The sequence below is a fragment of the Nanorana parkeri genome, unplaced genomic scaffold (assembly GCF_000935625.1).
Source record: "Nanorana parkeri isolate BGI_ZX_2015 unplaced genomic scaffold, ASM93562v1 scaffold216, whole genome shotgun sequence".
NCBI classification, from domain to species: domain Eukaryota; kingdom Metazoa; phylum Chordata; class Amphibia; order Anura; family Dicroglossidae; genus Nanorana; species Nanorana parkeri.
The window spans coordinates 480,715-505,655 of record NW_017306484.1 but is presented as its reverse complement, the minus strand read 5'-3'; the positions used below and the strand labels follow the sequence as shown (position 1 = coordinate 505,655).

The window sequence follows — 24,941 nt, the reverse complement described above, 5'->3', positions numbered from 1 at the left end:
AAGCACTGATGAAGGGGGTGTAGTTTGGACTCCCAGAACACATTTTCTATGCTACTTGAATGAAGGGACATGTGGTGAGGTCAGTGGCAGGTGGGGCACCCACAGCCAGCCCCCACCCTGCCCCAGGCCGGGTCACCGAGCCATGTATGGAGGAGGGAGTGAGGAGACAGGGAAGAGCCTCCCTGTCCCTCAATTGCTTATAATTGATGAGGCATCTAGATGGATGCCGTCACTGTTTTATTTTTAAAGATGGCTTAGACCAGTGGTTCTCAACCTGCATAACCTCAGGACCCACATTTGTCCTTGGTCATTAAGTCGTGACCTAAGTTGCACTGCAATGGAACCCACAGCATTGCGGTACTGTACATTCCGATGCGGGCAATAGAACTGTGGGTGGGAGGTGCATTTGGGGTGCCATTCAAATGAATGGCAATGCAATGCACTTCTCACACCAAAACGTGTGGTAGGTGCGATTGCGAAGTACAGTGCACCTCTACAGGACTTGCGAGGGAGCTGTAAGCAATGCACATATGGATGGAGCCCCCCCCACCTCAAGCTGACACTCGGCACCGGGCAGCATATTTTGAATGGCTGCTTCGCGCAAGAACTGACAATGCTGCACTAGGGGGAGGCTGAGGAGCCTCTCACCTAGAAAATTGGAAGGCACACGGGGGACCCACTGAACACGGGGTAACAACCCACTTTTGGGTCACGACCCACCAGTTGAGAATCAAGGGTTTAGACCAATGGCGCTTTGCCATTGGTTCAAACCATTCACAGAGCTCAAGCCTCTGACTCCAAGTCATTGCGGACTGGGAGTCAGAGCCATCTTCCTATACCTGTATGGGTTCCTCCGATATTCCAAATAAATGCCGGTAGGTTGATTGCCTCCAAGCCAAACTGGCCCAAGTGTGCGTAAGTGTGTGAGATAGGGACCTTAGATTGTAAACTCCTTCAGGGACTGGTGTGAATGTACAGTATGTAAAGTGTTGCGGAAATTGCCAGCTCTATATAAATACCCCTAATAAATGAATAAATAAATCAAATGTCCACCAATCCCAATGTCTCTGGCCAGCCTCAGCATCATGTGTAGCTCCTAATCCACTAGTTGGGGATTACTCATCTCTATAAACTCCTATTTTTTTCCTTTGCACTCATTCCCTTCACTTTCATCTCATTGTTTGTATACCCAACTGTCACCTGTAATTACGGGAGCACTTTAATATAATTTCAAATGGAAAAAAAACACTGACATGATTACAGTTTATTTTCTCTCTTAACATTTGCTGTTGCTTCGTCAACATTGTAACCAACCTATTTACATGAAACAAAGAAAAGCAGATTAATGTATTCAGATTTGTGTTATTATTTTTGCACATTGTACAATTAGGCTTAGTGCTCGGCTTGTGTTAATGGAATCTTGAATGCGAGACCAATATTGTGGTCACATTACCGTCCAAACTATGAATTTTGCAGAAACCCGCGGCAATTGTAACTGTATCTTTACAGATCTCTAATATTTCCTGCCTGGAGCCTTGATGTCCTGGGTTTTAATTTTATTTCGTACCATTAGCTTTGTGTGGAATTAGAATTACAGAGCTAGGGTTTAATCTTGTTTTTGCTTTATTAAGTTCTGAAATTAGAAAGTCGAGAATGATTTTAGCTCATTCATACCCGGTTGGTCCTTTTCAAGCGGACTAAAGCGAAGGACACTTAGAAGCACACACACACACTTCTGCAGTCCAGACTTGTAAAACTTACAGAACTAATGAAATAACTTAAAACCATGATTTTTTTTTCTGATTTCTCTGATACCTCAAAATTAAGACTTTTATGAAAATATACTATATGGGCAAAGGTTTGTGGACACCTACAAGTAACATCAATTTTAATTTGCTGGACATCTCTTTCAAAAACTATGGGCATTAATGTGGAGTTGCCCCCTACCCACCCCTTGTCTTGTAGCTATACCTGCCTCCACTCTTCTGGGAAAACTTTCCACAAGGTTTTGGAGTGTGTCAGTGGGGCCATTCAGCTAAATGAGAATTCGGGAGGTCAGGCATTGATGTTTGGCAAGAAGACTTTCTTGCAATCAATGTTCCAATTCAATTCAAAGGTGTTCAGTAGTGTTGAGGTCAGGGCTCTGTGACCTCATGTGACACACATTTTGTTAAGTTTGGTATGGAGGAGCTCAAGTGGGCTCACTTGAGTTCCTCCATACCAAACTCAACAAAACATGCCTTTTTGGAGCTGACTTTGTACACAGGGGCACTGCCATGCTGAAAAAGGGGCTTCCCCAAATATTCCACAAGGTCAGAAGTGCTTAATGATCTAAAATGTCTTTGTATGCTGTAGCATTAACAGTACCCTCCCAATGGAGACTCCAAATCTAAACATTTTGGAGGAATATATTTTTGGCCATGTAGTATAGGTGTGATGGTCAGGTGTCTACAGACTTTTGGCCACATGGCTTATTATTTCACATTTATACCGATACAGCCTCTAAGCGCCTTCACTGTGCTGTAAAACACAGAGTCACTCAGCTGAGTATAGCGGCCATTCAGATGTAGCTGCGGTTACTAGAATGTAATACAGGATCCCTGTGGCCCTGCCGGGTATCATATATATGTAGTGCTCACCTCCGAAGGAGCCGCTGGATGAATTGGGCCCTCCTAGGCTGTCTACACAGTTTCATAGTTGTCCCAAAAGCACTTACCGACCCACCAGTGGCACCGTTGAACTGACTTCCACACTAATGTTCTGATAAACCTTTATTGAACAACTTTTGTGAGAGAGGGTTAGGGCACAGGACACCCAGGATGTTGCAGCCTTCACAGATGGAGAACCTTCAAGCTGATCCAGCAATCTGTGACTTAGCTCCCGGCTGTATTATAATTTATGTTATAGCTACCAGAGTATTGAAGACAAATCACCACACTTCAGTAAAGGGCCAACTTCTCAAGCTCCTTATGCATAATGAAGCTTCTCCAGGGCATCTCCAACCCCAAAGCTTCTCTCACTAGGCATAAGTCTCAGGTCTCAGTCAAAGCACATGGCCACCCTCCCTAGGAGGATCAGACAATCCACACACATTCCTCCCCCAGGCCACAGCCCAGGAGGAGACTGACTTGCCAAGGTCATTCCTGAACATTTGTACCAACATGCACCAGTGGTAACAAACCTCCTAGTGGTTGGCCAGGGAGGTACAAGCATTCCTCACTCTGATTTTTGCACTTCCCCACACTATTATCAGGGACATTCCCCAACAGCAGGCAGAAGCAAAGAGTTACTAGAGCCTAGGAGAAACATCAGAAATCAAAACTATCAATCCGATTCAGACTTAGTACAGTCTGACAGCTTCTAAAGTTAAATAGACACTCCTGCTTAAGGCATGGTGGCTACAAGGGGCGTCCTGAGGCCGGGTGTCACCCCCGTGATGTCCTTGCGAATGCGCATGACATCACCCCGCATGTGCACGATGACATCATCGCGCTTACGCAGCCATTTTGGTGATACCTGCCGGCGTCCATCACCAAGAGAGAGAGGAGAGAGGAGGGGACGTTCACTCGGGGGGATAAGGTATGCCACCGGGTCCCCTCCTCTCTCCTGCAACTGTCGGACGCGGTTCATGACCGAGTGCCCGACTTTTCAGAAGGGGGTGACACTAAATTGACTGTCAGTCATTTTGGTATCACCTCTCCAATGGAGTCACCCGCACCCTCTGTACCCCCCTTGTGACGCCACACTTACATTGTGCCAATATATATACAGTGTGTATGTGTGTGTGTGTGTGTGTGTGTGTGTGTGTATATATCATATATATATATATATTGTGATGTTGGGGAGCTCACAGAGCATTCGCACAGCGGGTTTTCCAAAACACAAGTCTTTTTATTTGCTCTTGCAGTGCAGCAGAAAAGTGTAAACAAATATTGGCTTATCTTCAGCACAAATGACCAAAACAAAAGATGTCTCACCGACTGTTTTGCAACTGGGCCTCTTTAAGAAGGATTTCTGTAATTCACTTTTAATAAAGCAGAAAAGAGTGGGTGTTTTTCCAGGCATCACGATAAATATCAGTGTACATCGCCAGGTGTTCCTCTTGTCTGCTGGGAATTAATGAGCAATCCGACTTCCTGTGACATGTAAATAATTACACTTCTGATACCCTTGCTATATAAATATGATTAATAAAATCGGCAACCTCTTCATTTCTGTCGCATGGTCTTTCTGCTCTCTGCAAAAAATAACTAATAGTTTCATTGCTGTCGCATAAATGACAGCAAGGATTAAATGATATCCTAAACTATCAGAAGGTTTTTAAATTAAAAAAAGAAGTCGGAGGAACTCTGTTCTATTTGCATTTTCACTTTGTTTTAACCTTTATGTGGCCATTGATCATCAATCATATCCCAGCTGGCAGTTGATGAGCGATCAACTATTCAGTCAGATAGACATGGTACTAACAGCCTCTATTTGCACATTGCTGTAACAGTCCACTATCCTGTTACAGCAATTATGCTGGGTGTCCAAATGTGCATAGGCATCAGATTTTGACCCAGCGCAGTCAGTAATCAGCATTCAGTAGCATGCCTGGTCAGACACACCCCCTCGTTTCCTCTACAAGTCTGTCAGAGGATATTTGTAATGAGGGGTGTGGCTGTCACTCAGCTCTGCCAGCATAGAGCACCGGAGCTGGAGTCCGGAAGTAGCATTTTCACTAAGATGGAAAAAAAAGTATAAGGTTTCTTCAAGAAAATGTAGCCACAATTTATGACAAAACTTTTTGAGAATTGAACTGGCCTTTCATTGGTAAAAGGGGCAAGAAAATATTGGATTAATCAGCAGGTGGGCTATACAATCTCCTTTCCCCTACAAGTCTGTGTGAGGACACTTGTAAGGACGGGTGTGGCTGTAACTTAGCTCTGCCAGCACATAGCAGAGGAGTGGGAGGCAGGAAGCAGCATTTTTAGTAAGAGAAAAGAGGCATAAGGTTTTTTTTCCAAGAAAACCCAATCACAAATGATGGCAAAAAGGTGTGATAATTCAACTGGAGCTTTGTGGACCTTTTGCCCATATCTTTAAAATAACAACAAACACACCTTTTAGAAATGTTTAATAATGACAATCTACAAACACATACTTCTAGATAATTGCCGGCTTTGTATTCTTTGCATACCTGTTTTTCTCATTTTTTCCCCAGTCTTCTGACAGTGACCATGTTTACTTGGGGCAGATTAATAGCTCTCCTTTCACTTCCTGGATTTCTGGCACATGTGACTAGGACATGCGGCTAGGACATGTGACCATACACATCATCTCAGGGGAGGAGAATGCCTTTCCCTGAGATCTCCTGAGATTACAGATGAGATTTCCCAGTAATGCTCTGCTGATGACAAGGCAATCCCAGTGTGCATGGCTTTGGCAAACTGAAGCCATTTTGCTCTTGCAAAGCAGGAAGTGAATGCTCTGCAAGTGTAAGTATTTCACAATCGCAGCATTTTACACCTGACCTGTCTATGGTATTATTTATCATCATACATAGAGGGATGCATTGGTAGAATTAGATTTTTGAGTGTAAAGGTTCGCTTTAACCCCTTAATAATGATTAATGCATGGGCCCAGTTTTGCAACTTTAGCATGTGTTAGTAAAACTGTACATATCATTGCAACTACTTAGTGTATCCAGGTGAATTATACCTTGAGTTTTTTTCTTTTTAGGATAAATTGCACTAACATTAGGTGGTAAATGTTAATGGATATCTAAATTATTATTATTATTATTATTATTATTGTTATTAATCAAACTGGCCCTTAATAGGTAAATATTTTCTTTCCATTACCATAACCCGCCACCAAAAAAGCCCCCAAAAATGATCCTACTGCTAATATGCATGGGGATGCCACATACGTGCACATTATTTGTTTGTGCTGTTAGTAGGGCCCAGAAACAATAGTGTGCATTTTGTTTCGTTTTTCATCCTACATCCTTTTTCATCCTTTTCACTCCTAAATTCAGAACTCTCCTCTAGGACAGAGGAGAAACAATATAAGGAAGGGTTTTAAAACTAGTGATCACTGTAATTTGGCTGCCACCGTGATCACATGATTTGTAGCTGGTCCTCCCGAGCCATTAGTACGAGACCATGAGCTGCAGGTAACAGCTCAGCTTCACTGCTGGGAGGGGGACGTGATCAAGTGTGTGCTTATATGCGGCACCACGGAAGAAAGCCCACTTCCATGATACCACATATACACTATATTGCCAAAAGTATTGGGACGCCGGCCTTTACAAGCACATGAACTTTAATGGCATCCCAGTCTTAGTCCGTAGGGTTCAGTATTGAGTTGGCTCCGCACTTTGCAGCTATAACAGCTTCAATTCTTCTGGGAAGGCATCCACAAGGTTTAGGAGTGTGTCTATGGGAATGCTTGACCATTTGTGAGGTCAGGTACTGATGTTGGATGAGAAGGCCGGGCTCGCAGTCTCCGCTCTAATTCATCCCAATGGTGTTCTTTTGGGTTGACGCTAGGGCTCTCACACCTGTACTGTGGAGAAGAAACAGGGCCATGTCTGACCAAGAAAGGATGTGTGTCTGACCTAGAAAGGGGGTGTGTCTGACCATGATAGGGTGTGTGCCTGACCAATACCGGTGTGTGTCTGACCAAGACAGGGAGTGTGTTTGACTGGGTAAGTTATATTTTGATGTTTTTTGAGGTCGCAGCCATATTTATTGCAATATCGGGATTTAAAACACCCTATATCTTCTCTGTCTGAAAGTGTGTTCTGACATGAATGACTCTAGCCATATTTGCAAATGAGGAGAAAGGCATTGCGGTTCCATAAGGCTGCTGATGTTGATTATTTCCATTGGTTTTCTCTGCAGGGACAGCAGTCCAAGCACTGGCTGCACAATACAGTCAATTATGCTCTTCTTCATGGGACCTTAACATTTCACCTGCATCTGATCAGCAGTTGATGGTGGGGGTAGAGACCAGAAGAGTTTTTTTGTTGTTGTTGCTGCTGTTGACGCTGAAAAAAATAAATAAATTAAGATAAAAATAATTAACTGCCCCTGAGACCAGCGTCAGAAAATGGCTCTGGACCCTTAACGACCTTTGTCAAATGATGGGAACATTAGAAAATGAAAACGCTGTCAAACGAATGGCAGCCAAAGACACCTTTTAATTACGTCTCGGCAGAGTAAATTAGATTCCCAGCTTGTTGGATGGAAAAACAGAGCAGCGGGGCCGATACCTTGCCTGTCCGCCAAGCTGGGCCCTTTTCTATATTCAGCCAGAGTTATACTACATTGTGTCTTCCCCCATCGACCAGCTATTAGCAAGTGAAGATTTAATCAATGGCGTCAATAGTGTCAGCCTGGAAACAAATGAGTCTGGAATGTAAGCCGGCCTGTATACTGTGTTAAGTAATGAGGAATGATGTACATCACTTCACTGCTTTTTAAAGGAAAAAGAAAAGTACAATTAAAGGGCCGCAACAGCTTAAAAGGAAACCACGTTCCATAAGCACATATCTTTAGTTTTAATAGCAATACCTTAGATGATTTTTGATGTGACTTTCACATGTTTGTATTCTTCACGTTTCATGTTTCTATTGCTCTAATACACAGTCAGGTTTGCAGATTTTACATTTATTGACTGTATTTGACTGGAGCCATATAGAGAGTGCACCATTGCTTGGAAATTAGATTTTGTAAGTGTTTCCAGTATAGTGGCGTGACATCCCAGATAGGGTTGCTGTTGGCGTTCGGGAAAAGTAAATTTACCTGTACTAGCTGATTGGGCTCTGAAAAGATAGAACTAAACATCATTTAAAACTGCCAAACACCCTATAGCTTCTCTGTATGAAAGTGTGTACTGACCTGAATGACTCTAGCCATATTTGCAATGGAGGAGAAAGGCATTGTGGTTGCATAAGAGCTGCTAACAGGGCCGGATTTCCCACAAGGCCAACCAAGGCCCGGCCTCGGGGCAGCAGGGAGTAGAGGGGCAGCAGGGGTGTGGAATTCCTATCCCCTGACGCCCAAGACATGCAGTTGCGGGCGCCGGGCAGGTAGTTGTTTTCTACATTTAGCCCTGCTTTGGACAAGCAGAACTAAATGTACAGTGGGGAAGCCGCCGCTTTTTTTGTACAAGTGATCTCGGCCATGTTGCCGAGATCACTTGTATGCAGCCTGCAGGTCTGCCATTCTCCATTGGGGGTTGGCGGGTAGGGGGGCATTGAGGAACCTGGTCTTGGGGCAGCAGAGAGAGTAATTCCGGCCCTGGCTGCTGATGCTGATTATATGAATGAGAACCTTCATAGACATAAACATAATTGAGTGCATTTACATAGGGATGAGCTCAGGTTCCAAACCAGCGTTCCTCTGAACCCGGAAGGAGCTCCTCCCAAATATGAAAGGTGTCTTGCCCGGTGGTTTGAAAGGTGTTTTGCACTTGCCCGGTGGCATGGAAGAAGGAAGCTTCTTCCATGCCACCTAATCAACTGTGAGCAGGGAATTCCCCACCTGCGGGTTGTTGTATACAGAGGGGTGGGATGCAGTGTCATCATTGGCCTTATATGGCTATACAGTACGTCTATATTTGGTAAAGTATATTTACCTAATATGGCAAATGACATCTACCTATACCTATATATGGTAAATGACATCAGCACAAGCATCCCGCCCCTTTGTTTACATGCAGTTGTAGAACAGGGAATGCCCGGCCCATAGCTAATTGAGTGGAAGTGTCCGCTTCCATGTTCGGAGCAGCTCAGGATCAGATCAGAGTCCGGGATAAACCTGAGCTCATGGCTACACTTACGGTGGAAATAAAGTTAAATATGAAAAGTGAGCTATGCCCATAATTTGCAACTATGCACAGCATACTTGCATGAGATGGCACACTTTGCGTATGCCCCACCCTTGCACTGACTTTCCCAGCCTGCATGTTTGCTTTCACTTTAATTTGGTTGACATAATTGGCCAAATTCGGTCAATGACATCACCCTGGATCCTCAGCGGCATTATCGCAGCTGCAAATCCGGCATTTAGCAGCGGTGGTGCAGCATGTACAGATCAGCAGGTCATCGGGATTGACGTGAATTACATTGCTGGACACTGTGGATGACCTAAGACATCCCACCCTCCCTCTTTGCAGATTAGGGTTGCCACCTTTTCTTCCAGTGAAACCCGAACACTCTGGTGACGCACGGACATGAGACATTCTTTTTTCAGTGGGGAGGGGGGGGGGGGGCCAGTAGCCCTCATCTTAATTTTGGTTGCCCCTGTCTGCCTGACCTTTTTTATCCGGGATTCAGCTGCCAAGAAACCTGGACACATCATTCAAAACCCGGACTATCAGGGTGAATCCTGGATAGGTGGCAACCCTATTGCAGATGCATACTTATTGAGATCTAGAGCTCGTGGCCTCCCTTGTTTGTTTGCATCCTGGGACAAAGCCCTTGCTCTGCTGGCTGCTCCTGTGCAGTAGAACACCATAGAGGTGTATGGAGTTGGTCTCCCTTTGCTTCCTGGGTGAGAGACAGAGGTAGAGGAGCCCCACTGGGGTCCATGGGGCTTTACTGCTCACGCAAGGCCAGTAGACAGATGACTTTGTAATTAAACACAGGACGGGAGGCCACAGTTGCCTGATCTTGGTAAGTAAGCACCCGTGGAAGAGGAGTGTGGGATCTGTTGTTGTTCTCTTTTCTTTTACTTTTTCTGAGAATGAGTAAGGGGTACTAATCTAAGGGGTCTAATAAAAGTAAGGGGTACTAATCTAATCTACCCCATGTAGGGGGTCATTTCATGAAATAAAGCACAAACACGGGCTTACCGGCTTTTAAAATGAATTCTATTATGTCCCCCAAAGTAAAGGCACGTCACGATCATGATGTCCAGGAATGTAATCCATGTCAACCACGGCATCCAGCAATGTAATCCTTGTCATCCAGTGTCCGCCCTGCACGTCCGTGCGGGTGAGCGTACTCTTTCTCTGACAGGATGGATCCTGTCTGCGTCCGAGCCAGGAAACATGCACCCCTACGGACCTGCAATTGAGGTGAACATAGGGGGGCGTGTAATCCCATAGAGAAGGAGGGGGGCTGCGTACTAATCACACACAGCACCTGTCCTTCCCGGGAGCTGTTCGGTACGTCCCTGCATGCAACACGGAACTCTGCGTGCGGGCCGATTCCAGTGTGAATGAGGGCTAACAGTGCGCCGTAGTTCCCCTTTAATCCGGCATGACAAAGTGACAACACTCCAAGATCTCAGCCTGTCTCACATTATTCATCACCCGCGCCTAATGAAGTGTGTGACGTCAATATTTGTCACCCCGTTGGCGGAGAGGTTATCCCGGAGGGACATAATGTCAGCACTCTTGGCCACCGAGCTTCAAGTGCATTTTTACAGGACTTGTTAATTAACACACACAATTAAAATGATCAATATAACACAAGTCTAATTAACCGGCACCAGATAGCGGCGGAAAGACGATTGTTTTCAGTCTCGTCAGCAATTTGTACTTTTGTGCGGTTTGCACGTAAACAGCTGGTACGCGAAAGCTGTGTTTGTTTCTGTTTGATAAGCGGATCAGAATGAATGGCTTATTGAAGATGATACCGCTGGAGTTGTTTCATCTGAAAACAATGCGGCCTTCCGAACATTCTTTGATACCATATTTTACACACCCGCAAATGGCAATATTTTGATGCGTTTCGTCAGCGAACGAGTCCAGGCCAATCCCATAAAAATCTCTTTCGTTCATTTAGTGTAACAGACGGAGATCTTCTCTTTTATTTATTTTCTGCGTTCCAGCTGAAATTTTAAATTGGCCTTAGAGTGCAAGCATCTACTCTGTAAAGTAAGGTTCTTCAGTGCTTATCCTTATGTGGGCTGAACATATTTATAAACCCGATCACTAAAATCTTATTTAAAGTGCAAATGAAGTCAAAAAGTTAAAGAAAAAAGAAAGACAGGGGTTCTAACCATGCCTTTCTCTTTCCAAAACTATATGCAAAAGCTTTGGCTTTGGATACACTTCTACTAAGACTGTACTACAATATACAAAACATGAACTCCAACAAAATGAACATTTCCGTTGACCTAGCCGTTAACTTTTCATATTTCTGAAATGATTTAGCCATTGGATCTCCTACATTATCTTTCCTCCCCCTTTTTCAGGAGTTCATACAGAAAGTGTAGTTATATTACAGTTGTGCTCTCATGGGTATGATGCCATCCTCTGACCTTGTACGGGCCATGGTGGTTGGATGGAACTGGGAATCCCGGTTGGGTTATCCTCAAGATATGCAAAGCCAACATATATGATCCAGCTTACCTACAAATAAAATCTCAGCTTTGAAGTTGGTTTATTTGCTTGTCATGTCCCAGTTCTATGACCTAGAGAACCATCTGCCTGGATAGAAAAGATAAATGTGTATTTACATTTGAGAGGAAGGATCAGCCGTCTCCTCCATCAAACCTCTGGTAGTAAGTTGCATGTGTTTATATGAGAATACGTGAATTTGTTTGACAACCATAAACAATTTGTTTAATTAAACACTGTATCAAATTAGGGGGGTATCACTGCATATAGGGAGGGATGGTTTACTTTATTCATATGCAGGAAGTGATCCTGTTAAGTTCTCATTAGCGTGTGCTTGGTGATTTACTCAGAATGGGTGAGACTGTGACGGGCTTGATTTTGTTTTGTTTTTTTTCCGTTGGCGCTCATTCGTATTTGTGTGTTTTTTGAAATGTACATACTAGTCTGTATTTTCAGTAGGTGTGTTTAACCCTTTCATAGCCAGAGGTCACTGATGACTAGATGCCGAGGCAAAATTTTGCAGCATCAGCATTTGTCGGTTGAGTTGACCATAACTCTATGACTAATTTGCATTCCTGTATAATGTTCATATACAAGGACGTTCCTAGCATTTCTGCCACCTGAGGCATCGGTGGTGGGGTGGGGGTAGTTGGTACACGCTACCATTTATATATATTTAAAAAGACCAGGTCACCATTTTAAAAAGCACAGAGAAAATGTAACTTGTTTAAGTGCACTCTTGTGGCATTTTTCCTTCACATAAACAATTTTTTATTCATTTTCAATGTGCCTCTGGACCTGCTAGCAAATTTGACTACTCCGGAAAATGTTAGTACCCCAGCACATCCCCTTTCCCTCCTTGCATGTCATAGCCCTCTCCTCTTCTGGGAGTGTCTAATTATGTCTGTGCTGGCCCAGCTTCTCCTTTCCCCTCACCTACCTGCATAATTTTTAATGTAGCGAAGCGCAATACTATAGAGTGTCACTTGAGTGACATCTCTGTGTCTGATGGGGCTGCTGATATCAAATCCAAGATAGTGGCCCTAAACAGAAGCCTTAGGGCTTTTGGATGTCTTACTAAAGGCAAGGTCACAGGTAGAATTATTGTCCCCGGAATTGGGCTTTAATCAGTAGCGTTATGGTTCTAGCAAGGAGGAGGTGGGATGAGGAAGCTTAAAATGAAGGCCAATGTACAAAAGAGGAGCCTTTTAATTTCGATCCTACCATAAACAGGCTTGGGAAAAAGTATAGGAGGGAGTTATAAGAAATGAATGGTTAAGTATGGAGAATGGTTAGAAATGGAGATTTCCTTTTAAGGAGCTGCATGTCCCACCAATCCAATAAAAAAAAAGCTCTTGTTTGGAAACTACACATCCCATCAGGTTCTGCCATATAAGCATGATATAGCTGTCAGGAAGCTACCAAGCTCCAGGAAGGGGCAATAGGCTACACAAACTTGCATTTAACCATGGTTTCGGTCAGAATAGTTATTCAACATTAGCTGGTAAGTGTGACTGTGGGATCACATTAGCTTACATCAGTAATAAAAGTCGTTCCGTTAAATAGAAGGAAGCAGCGGGGCACAAAGTTTTTCACGCTGAGTAAAACTCGAGAAGCATTCAACTCTGAGAAAGGGAGTCTTGTTTGCAAGCACTTAAGCTGTTTTAACATGTAATCATTTACCTTTATAGCCCATGTTCTTTTAAATAATAATTATCCACTTTATTATTATACGGCATGTAGATTTTATGCCCGTCTCTATACTGTGTTTCTGACAATACACCTAACTTTCCAGAGGTATATGCGCCAAACAGTTTTAATCACAATTTAAAGAGTCAGTGCACGCAAAACTGCGGATTAAGCACTCACAAGCAGGGCCTTCCTTATCATTTTGTCTTGAATTGTATTGTAATTGTCATTTCTTCCTTATATTGTGAAGCGCTGCGCAAATGAATCCTGAATAATAATAATAATTAGGTATGCACCGAGTACGAGTACCGATATATTTTTTCCGGCACTCGACCGATACTGAATACCGAGTACCGGAAGTCCCATTCAGGAAGCCAGGCAGAGTGTAATGACTCGCCACCCGGCTTCCCGATTAGCAGGGAAGCCGCCCCCATGCTTCTCGTCGCTAGGTGACAAGAAAGCATGGAGCTGGCTTTCTGGCCAATCAGGAAGCCAGGCGATGTGTAATGATGCGGCGCCTGGCTGCATGATTGGCCGGGAAGCCGGCTCCATGCTCCCTCGTCATGAGGTGATGAGGGAGCATGAAGCCGACTCCCCGACCAATCAGAAAGCCGGGCGCCACGTCATTACACGATGCCTGGCTTCCTGATTGGCCAGCTTCCCACCAATCAGGAAGCCAGGCAGCGCGTCATTACACTCAGGAAGCCGTAATGACGCACTGCCCGACTTCCTGATACAGGAAGTATCAGGCTAGCCATCGGAGCATTTGGGCGAGTACGAGTACTCGGCATAAATACTGATACTAGTACCAGTATCGGTCCCTAGTAATAATAATTAGGAATGTCCAGATAGCAGTTCAGATATCAGAGCTGATACTTGGCATTTTCATGAGAACTAGCCGGGTTGCACCGGTTGCAGCTGGGACCTGGCTCTGGCACTCCACCACTGTCCTGAAATCATTAGTCTGTATTGTTTTAGAAAAACTGTCACATGACAATAAACAAAAATGTATCAGTACTTGTATCTGTAAGTACTTGGGCAAGTATCAGTACTTGTACTTGCAAAAAATAGTATCGGTGCATCACTTTTATATATTCATTAAAAAAAAGTCATGCATGGGGATACACAAATCCCAGGAGCTCTGTATGCTCCTTAAAAATGACAGGTGCCTCCTAACTTTTGAGTTTTTCTCGAGTCTAGTCTTGTAGCTGGAAAAGTATCTGTACTTGTACCGGATACGGTAATTGGTATCTTAACAACACCAATAATAATATCAGTTACAGTAACTGCATGTGGTCTAAAATTCCCACTGGAATTCTGCATGCCTTGAATCTTTCTGTGAGATGTCTCCCCACTGGACTTCTTGGCCTCCCAATCTTAAAGTCTTAGATCGCACATTGAAGCAGTAGGGGTCTCCTTGCCTTATCTTTATTATCAATATTGAACAAATTAAAAATCCAACGGGCAAAGCAAGACCTTTTTTGTTGGGTATGGTCATGTCTTCCATCTCTAAAATTTAATAAGCAATGGAATTGACTTCACAGAATTAAAATAATAAACATTTTGGGTGGATTTAACACTGGAACACCATAATTTATTTAATTGGAATAGATAGATAGATAGATAGATAGATAGATAGATAGATAGATAGATAGATAGATAGATAGAGCCCCAAATTACCTCAATATTTACTTGGTGCACACTTAAAGGTGGTAAGGTTTTACCATTTTACCTTAAAGGGATCAGTCAATATCTATACCTTAGGTAGATCAGTACCTGACCTTTTGCTGGACAAGGGGCTCAGCCTTTAGTGATTCGGTCCAGGCTGGCTTCACAAATGAAACCGAAACATGTGTCAGTAGCAAGTTGTTTCAACTATATTTATTTGCATTATAAGCCCCATCATGCTGATATAAAAAATAATTAGCATGCTGCAGCTGTATTATAGCTCTAGCCTGGCACATATCTCAGTAATGGGTTTGCCTTTGAGATGGAGATGCAAGAAGGGAGGGTGTGCTTATTGCTTTGGGGCTATCTGATCATTTTGTATCAGTCCACCCTGCTGACAAACGTTTGCTGGTCGCTATTAGAACTCTTTCTTCTGAACTACATGAATGTGTTGGCTTGTTAATCATTACTAATTCCATTGTATAACTCTGGATCATCAGAAATGTGTGGCCTCGTACCAGTGATATAGTCTCCCAGGATAATTTACTCTCTTCTTGGCTTCTTTGTTCCTTGTTGTCATTCTGACCCTTTTTTGCTGTTTGCCCCTGTAACCCCCATTGTGACTTAGGTGATGCATATCTCTGCCACCAAAGATGATGACAAACAGCAGCAATTCCACCCAGAAGTCCAGTGAGATTTTGATTCTTTTTTTTTAAAGTTTTGTAATTATATAGTACCAGTTTTTATATTGATTGCACTTTCTGACTTTAGGACAGTTGTGATCCCTCCTTAATTGCATTGGCCATTTTCTGAAAGGTTGTCTGGATTTGTTTTCTTATCCCCATATTGTCTCTTCTCTCACCAACAGTTGCGGGTGGAAACCACAGATGAAAGTGGAAAAACCATTGAAGGTCCAGTGGATTTAGAAGTCTTGGTTATCGATCAGAATGACAACCGACCGATCTTCAAGGAAGGTCCATACATTGGCCATGTTCTTGAAGGTTCTCCAACTGGTGAGTGTCAAACCAACCTTTAAATCCACACCTTAAAGCATCCTCCACCGGAAATGGCTTCTTAATAGCTGACTCTAAATCCTGAATGTAATATGTAATACTGCATGATCCTTCAAGTATGACATCTGTTGTGTATACAGTATAAGCATAGTAAGCACCATTCTCTGTTGCATTGATGAAACTTGGAAAGGATTTAGGAATATGTGGTTTTATTGGAAACAGAAAAAAGGTTATGGTAGAATGGTGGCTGTGGACATTCAAATATTACATAATCTTAACGGGCAATAAATAGGTTCTAAAACAAGCCCTCATTGTAGCTGCAAGAAACTCTAAAGGGGTTATTCACTATGGAGCAGAATGATCCAGCGGTAGCTTCGGCTGATCCTTCGGCTCTCTTCAGCCGCCTCTGCCCTTCAGATCAGTCGAACCGAAGGGCTGCTTTACGGGCAGTATAGCAGCCGAAGGCAGCTGAGCGGCTCGGCCGAGCTGAAGGCAGCTGAGCGGCTCAGCCGAGCCAAAGGCATATGCTTCGGCTTGACTGAACCAAAGTGACTGCAAAAGTGTAGTGAAAGGTCAGCCGAAGCCAACCGATCTCCACGCAAATTACAGCTGGGCGGTGCCAGCCGTGATATCATGTATGGCTCTGCCCAGTTGTAATGACAGATCAGTGTGCCCAAATGACCTGGGGACACTGACCTGTCATTAAACAATAACAACTCGATGGAGCAGGCCGTGAAGTCACGGCCAGCTCCGCCCAGATGTTATTCATTGGCCGGGACGTGCTAGAAGACTCTGGCAGGTGCCGGCCAACAGGAAACAGTTGGGTGGAGCTAGCTGTCACTGCTAGCTGCCACCACGGAGGTACCAAGCAGAATAGCGGCATTTGGCTATTCACTCACTGCCGTTCGGCCCCTATGAGAATAGGGGCGAACGGCAGCGAGCGAGCTAACAGAGCTTCGCCTCAGACAATCTAGATGTTGGATCTGTAGGATCTTACTGAAGTGCAGCCGAAGGCAGCCGCTGTACGGCTGATTTTAGCTGAAATCAGCCGTACAAGCCAGAAGTGAATAGTCGAACAGCGTTCGGCTCACTTTACTTCGGCTGGGTTATTCACTTGGCTGCCTTTGGCAGCTTTGTGAATGACCCTGTAAGACTTTGAAAACGCTTTGATGCTTTTTAAAAAAACAAAAAGAGAGAAAAATTAGGATTTCCACTGCAGCTAGGTTGAAGGGATCATTTACTATTTGTACTGTACCGGCCCTTTTAATATTCCTTCTTTGCTCAATGCAAGTCTACCAGTGAGGTCTAACTTATTAAATGCAAAGCACCCTTCATGTGAATGAGAGTTTTATCTCTGCAGTTGTTGGAGAAACTGACTGTTCACATACAAAACTGTTAAAAATTACATTAAAGTGAACCTTGCTTTAATAACTCATTATATGTGTTCACTGAATATACATGGCACTTTCCCTTTAATTGCCGCTCTGTTTGGAAGAACAGAGCCAATGTTCTGCGCTGACTTTGAGCTGTTACCTTAATACGAGGTTTATGTCTCCGGAGTAATTAGCAGCCTCCTCTCGGTGAACCATGCTTTCATGGCCCCGAGCAAATTAAAAAGAAGACAGTAAGACTATTGCTACATTAAACATAAAGATGGATCCAGCTTGCATTAGAAAGTCTTCAGTAGCCTGGAAGCAATTTTAACATCTGTTACTAGCATGACACACAGGAGAATTCCACTGATCAGTCTTTTAAAAGTAAGATGAGACAAGACTGAACCTATAAACAGTTATATCTGTCTACAGCACCATGATGAACAGCAGCAGAGCTGTGACCGCAAAGATCAAAGGTGGTGTCTTCTAAGGGGGAAGGATGAAAGAAGCTTCTCACCTCTTGGACCTTTACTGCTTCTTGTTGCGGTTTATAAAGAACATTTCACTCTCTGCTTTTATCATTATTTTAAAGGTCAGCTCCGGTCACATCTCCCTAGTATTCCACCAAAGCTGTGTTTCATTTTTTCTTACCCTTTTTTGAAATCTCAAGGCCAGTCACGTGATGCACAGGGTTGTGTTCCTCTTTGAATCTTTTCCTGGAGGTGGGTTGTCCTCCATGATGTAGCGTCTTCATAGCTAAACTGTGAGTGTAGGGCACCTTGGGTCCATGACACCCTACACTCAAATTATTTCCTTGGTCTTACTCAGAAGACTGAAGGCTTACTGTGAGTGTTGGGTATTGTTGTAGAAGATCTTAGACCACTGTCTTTGAGCGGTGAAAATATAATCCAACATTTTTGAATATGGCACTCTAACAGCAAAAGTGCTGAGAGTGCTGAGTGCAAAAGATCGTCTACATTTCTGATATGTATGTATACCATTTTGACTATTTATGCAAATAAGCGGAATAATACCCTTTATTAAAAACCAACCAAACCCGCCCAACCCTCTAGACATCCAAACTCCTGAGAATTTGCAGAAGATAGTCATAACAAGCTCAGTTGGTTGCAAGATAATCCAGAGTCTCCTGGAATCTCTCTTGCTTGTTCCCACATTACAAAAAGCACCTTTCACGTGCCCACACATTCTTGTTAATTAACTCTCTGCAAGGTTAGATGATCTGAAGTAGGACAGGCCATGACACCCAGTCCTGTAGCCTTACTAGAGCCATGTAAGTTCCTGAAAGATCAACAGGTATTTTAACGTACTTCTAAAGTGTTTAAAGGGATACAACATGAGGAAATGTGCATGTATTGTAGAGATATACTGCATGTGTTTTTTATTTGGTCATTTGGTCCACCCTCATACATTTGCTGTCCAGTTTTCCCCATGTTTAATCTAGGGGGTAAGAAATAAAGTGAAATACTTCCACAGGCCTCCACCCTGCCATATGACCAGTACCATGAAGCAACTACTATTTGCCACTTGTACAGTTGTAGTCTATCCAATATCATCATGTACAATTGTATTTGAGGCAATATTGTTGGTTAGCCCTCATCAAGGAGGTGGAGGACACCAGAGTGGAAAATCAACCACCTCGGGAACGAGGAGTAAGGTAAGTATTTCATCTTATGCATTCCCCCTAGACTAAAGAACATTTAACCCCTGCTAAAGTGGAACATTTTCAGTGCTGACTGGAGAATGATCAGCTTCAAGTCTTGGCTTCAAGGCTGTAGTAGAGGGTGCATTTTGGGACTTAGGTCTACATAGTGCAGGCTTTGCATTTTTACTTGTTCTTGGCACCAAAATAACCACACACACAGTGAAAATAAATAGAATAGAAACAAGTCATCATGTTCCCTTTACCCAAATAAAAAGAGAGAAAACAATGCTTGCAGCCGAATTAAATACACCCTCTCTCATTCCCACCTAGAACAGGCAGAATAGCTGAAAATCTGTTTCCCCAATTACTACAATTTCCTGAAAGCGGTTTATTTTAGCGAGAGAACACCATTCAAGGGAATAGATAAATATCAGAACATAATTACCAGGTATGAAAGGGAAACAGACCAGCTTTCAGAACACAGTGTTAACAGGCTGGGGTGTTTTGACAGCCAGATGAATATCTCCCAGACCAGAATGGAGGAGGCTGAATGCGAGAGGCAAAGGTCTGCCAGGCCAGCCCACACAATAGGTATCGATAAGTGTTCCTAGCAAATAATTATACATTGTTTTCTTTCCCAGCAATATACGAATGACGTTCTCATTCATCTCTGTTTTCCCTCGGAGTGTAAACATTTAATTAGCGGCGGTATGTTTTATTTAGACCTTTTAATATAGCCGTGCATGCTCAATAATCCACGATGACAGGCTGTAATTCCGGCAGAAAACATGCCTTCAATGAAAGTCAAGCAGTTTTTATTTATATGTGGTATGTTGATGAATATAAACCATTTAGCTGTTTTTCTATTTTGTTGTTTGCATGGGCTACCCATAGTCGCTAGATAATGTTCCTGCCAGTTATTTTAGAGGAAAATGGTAGTACCCAAGGATGGTTTTCTAACTGACCAGAACAATGTTCTCCCCCATAAAGATTTTGGCCAGTGGGCATTGGCATCAGAACTCAGCGCTCATGTTAAAATCTCACGGTAAATCATTTTCTCTGAGGGTTGGGGTTTAGTGGAAAGCAGAAATGCAATGGGCATCCTGTTTTCAGCACCACATGCAGTTAAAGGGTATCGAAACCCAAAACCAATAATGTCATACTGTATATTACAACTTAGCAGTCCTTTTGTAATTCTTTTCCCCTTTGTTTTTACCTGTAAATTATGCACATAACACTTTATACTTTATATATTCTTGTCTACACTAATTTCTTCACCGTATCTATGGAGACAGCATTGTTCTGTCAGAGCACAATGAAAACCAGACAAGCAAAAGGTGCTAGTTAAAATATTTATTAAGAACAGTGTCCACAAGAGCAAGCAGAATAATAAACTGTAACAAGCCAGAGTCCGGAGCCGGAGTGGGTAGTCGTCCAAGCCAGGTCAGGAACACAGAGATCAGCGTCATCAGAAACAAGCCAGGAGCATGAGCCAGAGGAGAACGTCAGCCAGGATCGGGTCATACACAGAATCAGGATACTCAGAGCAGCAGGAATGCACTAGCAGTAAGACCACGCAAGGGCAAGGTCAGACTGGACTGAGTGGTTTATATATAATGAGTGAGGTGACATCATCACTCAGAGACAGGAAACTCCCATCTGACTCTCTCAGATGATGCTCTCCTGTCTGGCCATAAGAGGTAGCCTGGGAATAGTGAGCAACGTTCCAGAGTCTGCTCAGGCAAAGAAGGAAACACAGGTGAGTAAAATGGCAGCCAAGCCAGAAAGCTGCAAACCAGTAAAGTCAGGGTGGAACCCTGACATGTTCATCACCCAGGATGGACTTCAAACATGTCGTCTGCCTTTGTTCATCTTCATCCCATGGTGGAATGATGGGACTAGCCATGTACACAAGAAAGATAAGGATGCTTATGCTTTGTTTTCAGCTCACAGGAAGTGACAAGGAAAGTTAATTCTTGGCAGGATCAGCAGGTATTTTCTGTACTTGATGAAAATGTTCTTGGAAAATGAAAACTTATGCAGCCACCAAGGACTGGTAGGCTGAAATGTATTCTATTTATATATGTTTTATAGGGGAATTATGGGTAGAGTGAAATGCACCCATAATTAGAGCCAATGTGTGACATCTCAGTCACCGCTCCCCTCAGGGATTCCCCCCTCCCCTCTCCAATCCTCCAGCACTGACTGGAGGGACAGACATGGGAGGGGGCGGGCACAGCCTCTAGAGAGGCAGAAGCAGCTGTCAATCAGGTGGGATCCATCTCGGCTGCAGTGCGGCTCTCGTATAGCGGGTAATAGAAATTTACTAATGTCCTCCTGTGACATTAATAAAGAAAACTATGGCTAAAAATGTCTGGGCCATAGTTCTCTTTTAAAAGATGTAAAGCCCCATAAGTAATATACTTTAGAGAAATATGCTCATTTTTGTCTAGGGTTCCTTAAAAAGCACTTTTGCTCACATTATACCTCGCTGCAGCGGGATTCCCCCACTCCATGTGACCATTTTCCTAAAGCGGCTTATCTGCAGTGCCCCTTCCTTCAGCTGCATTCTGGTATCCTCATGTATAATGCAGGACCAGTAGCCCCGCATTGTAAGTGAGGACGCCAGGGGTCCGCCCGCAGCCTTGAGCATTGGAGAGGAAAGGAGAGTGTCAGCTCAGCTGCCCAGGGAGCAAGGATTAAGCTAAGGAACCTTGCTTTTTTAAGGCACCCTATACAAAAGTGGGGCTCCCCTGGCACAGCAAGGGCAGATTTTAAATGTCCTCTGCGTTTAGCTTTAATTTTTGATATTCTTTTTACTACAAAAACATCTTTTTTAACAGCATCTTAATTTTTAATTGGTTCTTTAATGTTTATCTAAGCCCTAAACTACAATCTGCCTCACAGCTTATTCTATGAATTTAGTTTAATTTGTTGATTGTTACCCATAATTCCTTTTTATGCTGCCCCCCTGGCTTGCTCCTGAGCTCCCCACACGGCAGTCCATCACATCTAACCACATACTATCCATCTTTTCATTATGAATTTGCTCTCTCCAGAGATATTGTGAATCGAGAATTTATGTACAAATTAGGCCTCACTTCAGTTAGGAATATTGCGACCTCCGCGGTAAAATATTCAGCAGGATCTGCATGTTAAAATATTGATTTGGTGCAACGTCTAATTCTCTGCTCGCTCCGCTTGGATAGCTGCAGTCATGTTTACTGTCATTTCCATACACGATAATTTAGTTCATTACTGTACCGCATTTTACAAGGGTTGTAACCCTATAATACTATTTAATTGGCTGAGACAGATATGATTTGACTCTGTTTTTTTTCCAGGGCACTTCTATTTCCGGCCCTTTTGTATCTATGTGTAAGGGCTCCTACACACTGGCAATATCAGTGTAAAGTGAAACTATCAACTAAATGTATATGTTTAATACAAATATACATATAGAGAGCATATCAAGCGTTAATGCCGCCCCCCTGGTGCCCTTTGCGGTCATCAATTGTTTCTAAAATAAACCTGCATAAATTATGAATTCCCATTCACATTATAAGTCCTCTCCAATCCCACAATCCCACAATCCCTTGTATACCAAGCGTGAGGCTCTACAGGCACAGTTTTTCCACCTGTGTGGCTTACCTCTCTCCACATGGCTTTCCTCTTCTCACTGCATGGGGACACTGTGGGGCCCTCCCCTCCCCAGTGCATGGCTCTCCTCTCCTCACTCTGTAGCTCTCCTTTCCTCGCTGTGTGCCCCCCCTCTACTCATTGCATGGCTCTCCTCATTGTGTGGCCAACCCCTACTCACTACATGGCTTTCCTCTCCTCACTGTGTTGGGCTCCTCACCTCACTGTGGGGTTCTCCTCTCCTCACTGTGCCCCCCCCCCCAACCCCCTCTACTCACTGCATGGTTCTCCTTGCTGTGTGGTCAACCTCTACTCACTGCATGGCTTTCCTCTCCTCACTGTATGGGTATTCTTGCCTTACTGTAGGGCTCTCCTCACTGAATGGCTCTACTCTCCTCATTCCGGAGAACTTCTATTCTCACTGTGTGACTTTCCTATCCTCAGTATATGACTCTCTTCTCTTCACTGCGTGGCTCTCCTTACTGCCGGCTTTCCTTACTTCATGACTCTCATCTCCATTTGGCTCTTCTCTCCTCACTGTGTGACTTTCCTCTCCTCATGGTGCTGATCTCCCCTTCTCACTTTGTGGCTCTGCTTTCCTCAATGTGTGGCTCTTTTCACTGCATGGCTTTCCTTATTGTGTGGCTCTCCTGTGCTCAATGCATGGCTTTCATCTCCTTACTGTGTGGCTCTCCTCACAAACTCAATGGCTGTCCTGTGCATCTCTCCTCACTCTGCATCTCTCCTCACTGTGTAGTTTTCCTCTAACAGTACAGCACATCATTGCTTCCATTGTAAAGTCTCCTAGAAACCTCCCCAAAGTGAGGAGAAATACCACCTTTGACAGTTGTCACCAAAACAGGTATCTCTTAACCTCTGTACATGTGTAAAATATCAGATTTCCTATCTGTCCCACTTATACTGGCTAGAAGGACAAATAGAGTAAATCCCATTGACTATACTGTTATTGTGAGGTACAATAATTACAATATAAAAAAATAAATAAAGAATATTGTTATTTTTTGGTGGGGGGTTGCCCATTTTTCAGTCAGTCTATAACAACCTGAGTAGGTTACTTATTAGACAATGTACCAATTAAAAGCCTTGTGTGTTCCTGAAGAACAATATCAAAATTATTGAAGAGTCAAGACAGTGGTGTGTTGCTTTGGTGCAGTTTCTAGAAGAGAAATTAAGGTGCTCAAAATGTGTAGGCAGCTCTCTGGTAAGCCATGACCATGCTGTAGGCCCTTGTAATGGAAGCATCAAGTAAAAAAGATGCCACAAACTTTCACAGGTCTAGAGTATCTTAGGAAAATCCAACTCCTCTTGGGGGTACAAGGGGGGTCCCCATGTACCCCCAAGAGGAGTTGGATTTCCCTAAGATACCCCCCTTCATTGTTACCTTTGAATGACAGATGACAAATGAAAAAATTGTTGAAGAAAAAGAGTAATAAGGGTAACAGGCGCTTGTCTTTAGTTGCCGCTTTAGCTTCGCTGCTCACTTTTGGTCTGGGCATCCACAACTCTGCCCCAAACTATGTCTATGTCTCAAACTTTGTCTCAAAATTTAGATTGTAAGCCCTCAGGGGCAGGGCCCTCCTTACCATCTTGTCTTCAATTGTTTTGTGATTGTAATGTCTTCCTTATATTGTAAAGCGCTGCACAAACTGTTGGCGCTATAGAAATCCTGTATAATAATAATAATCATCTCTATATCTGGTTGTGAAAAGGTTAAACTCCAACAAGCAAACCTTTCCAAGCTCAGACTTTGTTACCAAATGATTTGTTTTATCTAGAGTTTCTGTGTTAATTACCCCATTATGTGACCAGATATTTGGACTCTAAAGCCTTCCATCTCCTGACAGTTGTTTATTGTAGCACATAAAGCAAAATACTAATTGCGACCTGCTTTCACCGAAGCGGTTGTTTCCTTGTGAACCTCACCTAACCCCGTCACGCTATGAAGAACAAGAGTGAATATTTGTTTTATGGCCTGCAAAACCCCTACAAGTCCACTCACAAAAAAACAAAAACCTTCATAAGTACTTTTATAATAGAGTAAATAAATTGTGGCGGTTGCATTTAAGCTCTTGTCGGAGCAGAGAGGATCCTGCAGAACGGGCATTTAATAATTCTCAAGTCTACACTCATTTGAGGGCTAATAAATCCACGGCATAAAATGAGACCAGCAATTTGCTGGCACGACGCATGACATTTATAGAGATTGTAAAATGTTTTGTAAGAAGGAAAACATCAGCGATGTACAGTTTATCTTGTCATTAGGATTTTGCAATTTGCTCTTTAATTGGTAGTAAAAATTACCAAAAAAATTATGGCAGCTATGCAGAAATGTATGAGAGACGAACTTTACATAAACTGGAAGCGTCAACTCGAATTTCTATTTTCCGACTCACTGGTCAGCATATAACTGCTTAAAAGAAACCTGGGCCCCATATTAAACTTTTAAAAGGTTAAAATCTGGCAGAGCAGACACAAAACGATGACAGTTGTTAGCAATATTAGTTGGGAAAGCCTTTTCTGTGTTCCTTTCTGAATGTG

The 24,941-nt window shown here is 43.2% G+C and overlaps 1 protein-coding gene across 1 annotated transcript in view; it reads left to right on the top strand.

Moving 5' to 3' along the window:
• CDH13 (cadherin 13) overlaps nucleotides 1-24,941 on the top strand; it is a 557,182-nt gene that overhangs the window by 320,866 nt on the left and 211,375 nt on the right. Inside the window, exon 6 of the mRNA XM_018555891.1 lies at nucleotides 15,563-15,707. Coding sequence (XP_018411393.1) covers nucleotides 15,563-15,707 — 145 coding nt within the window. The remainder of the gene's footprint in view (nucleotides 1-15,562; nucleotides 15,708-24,941) is intronic.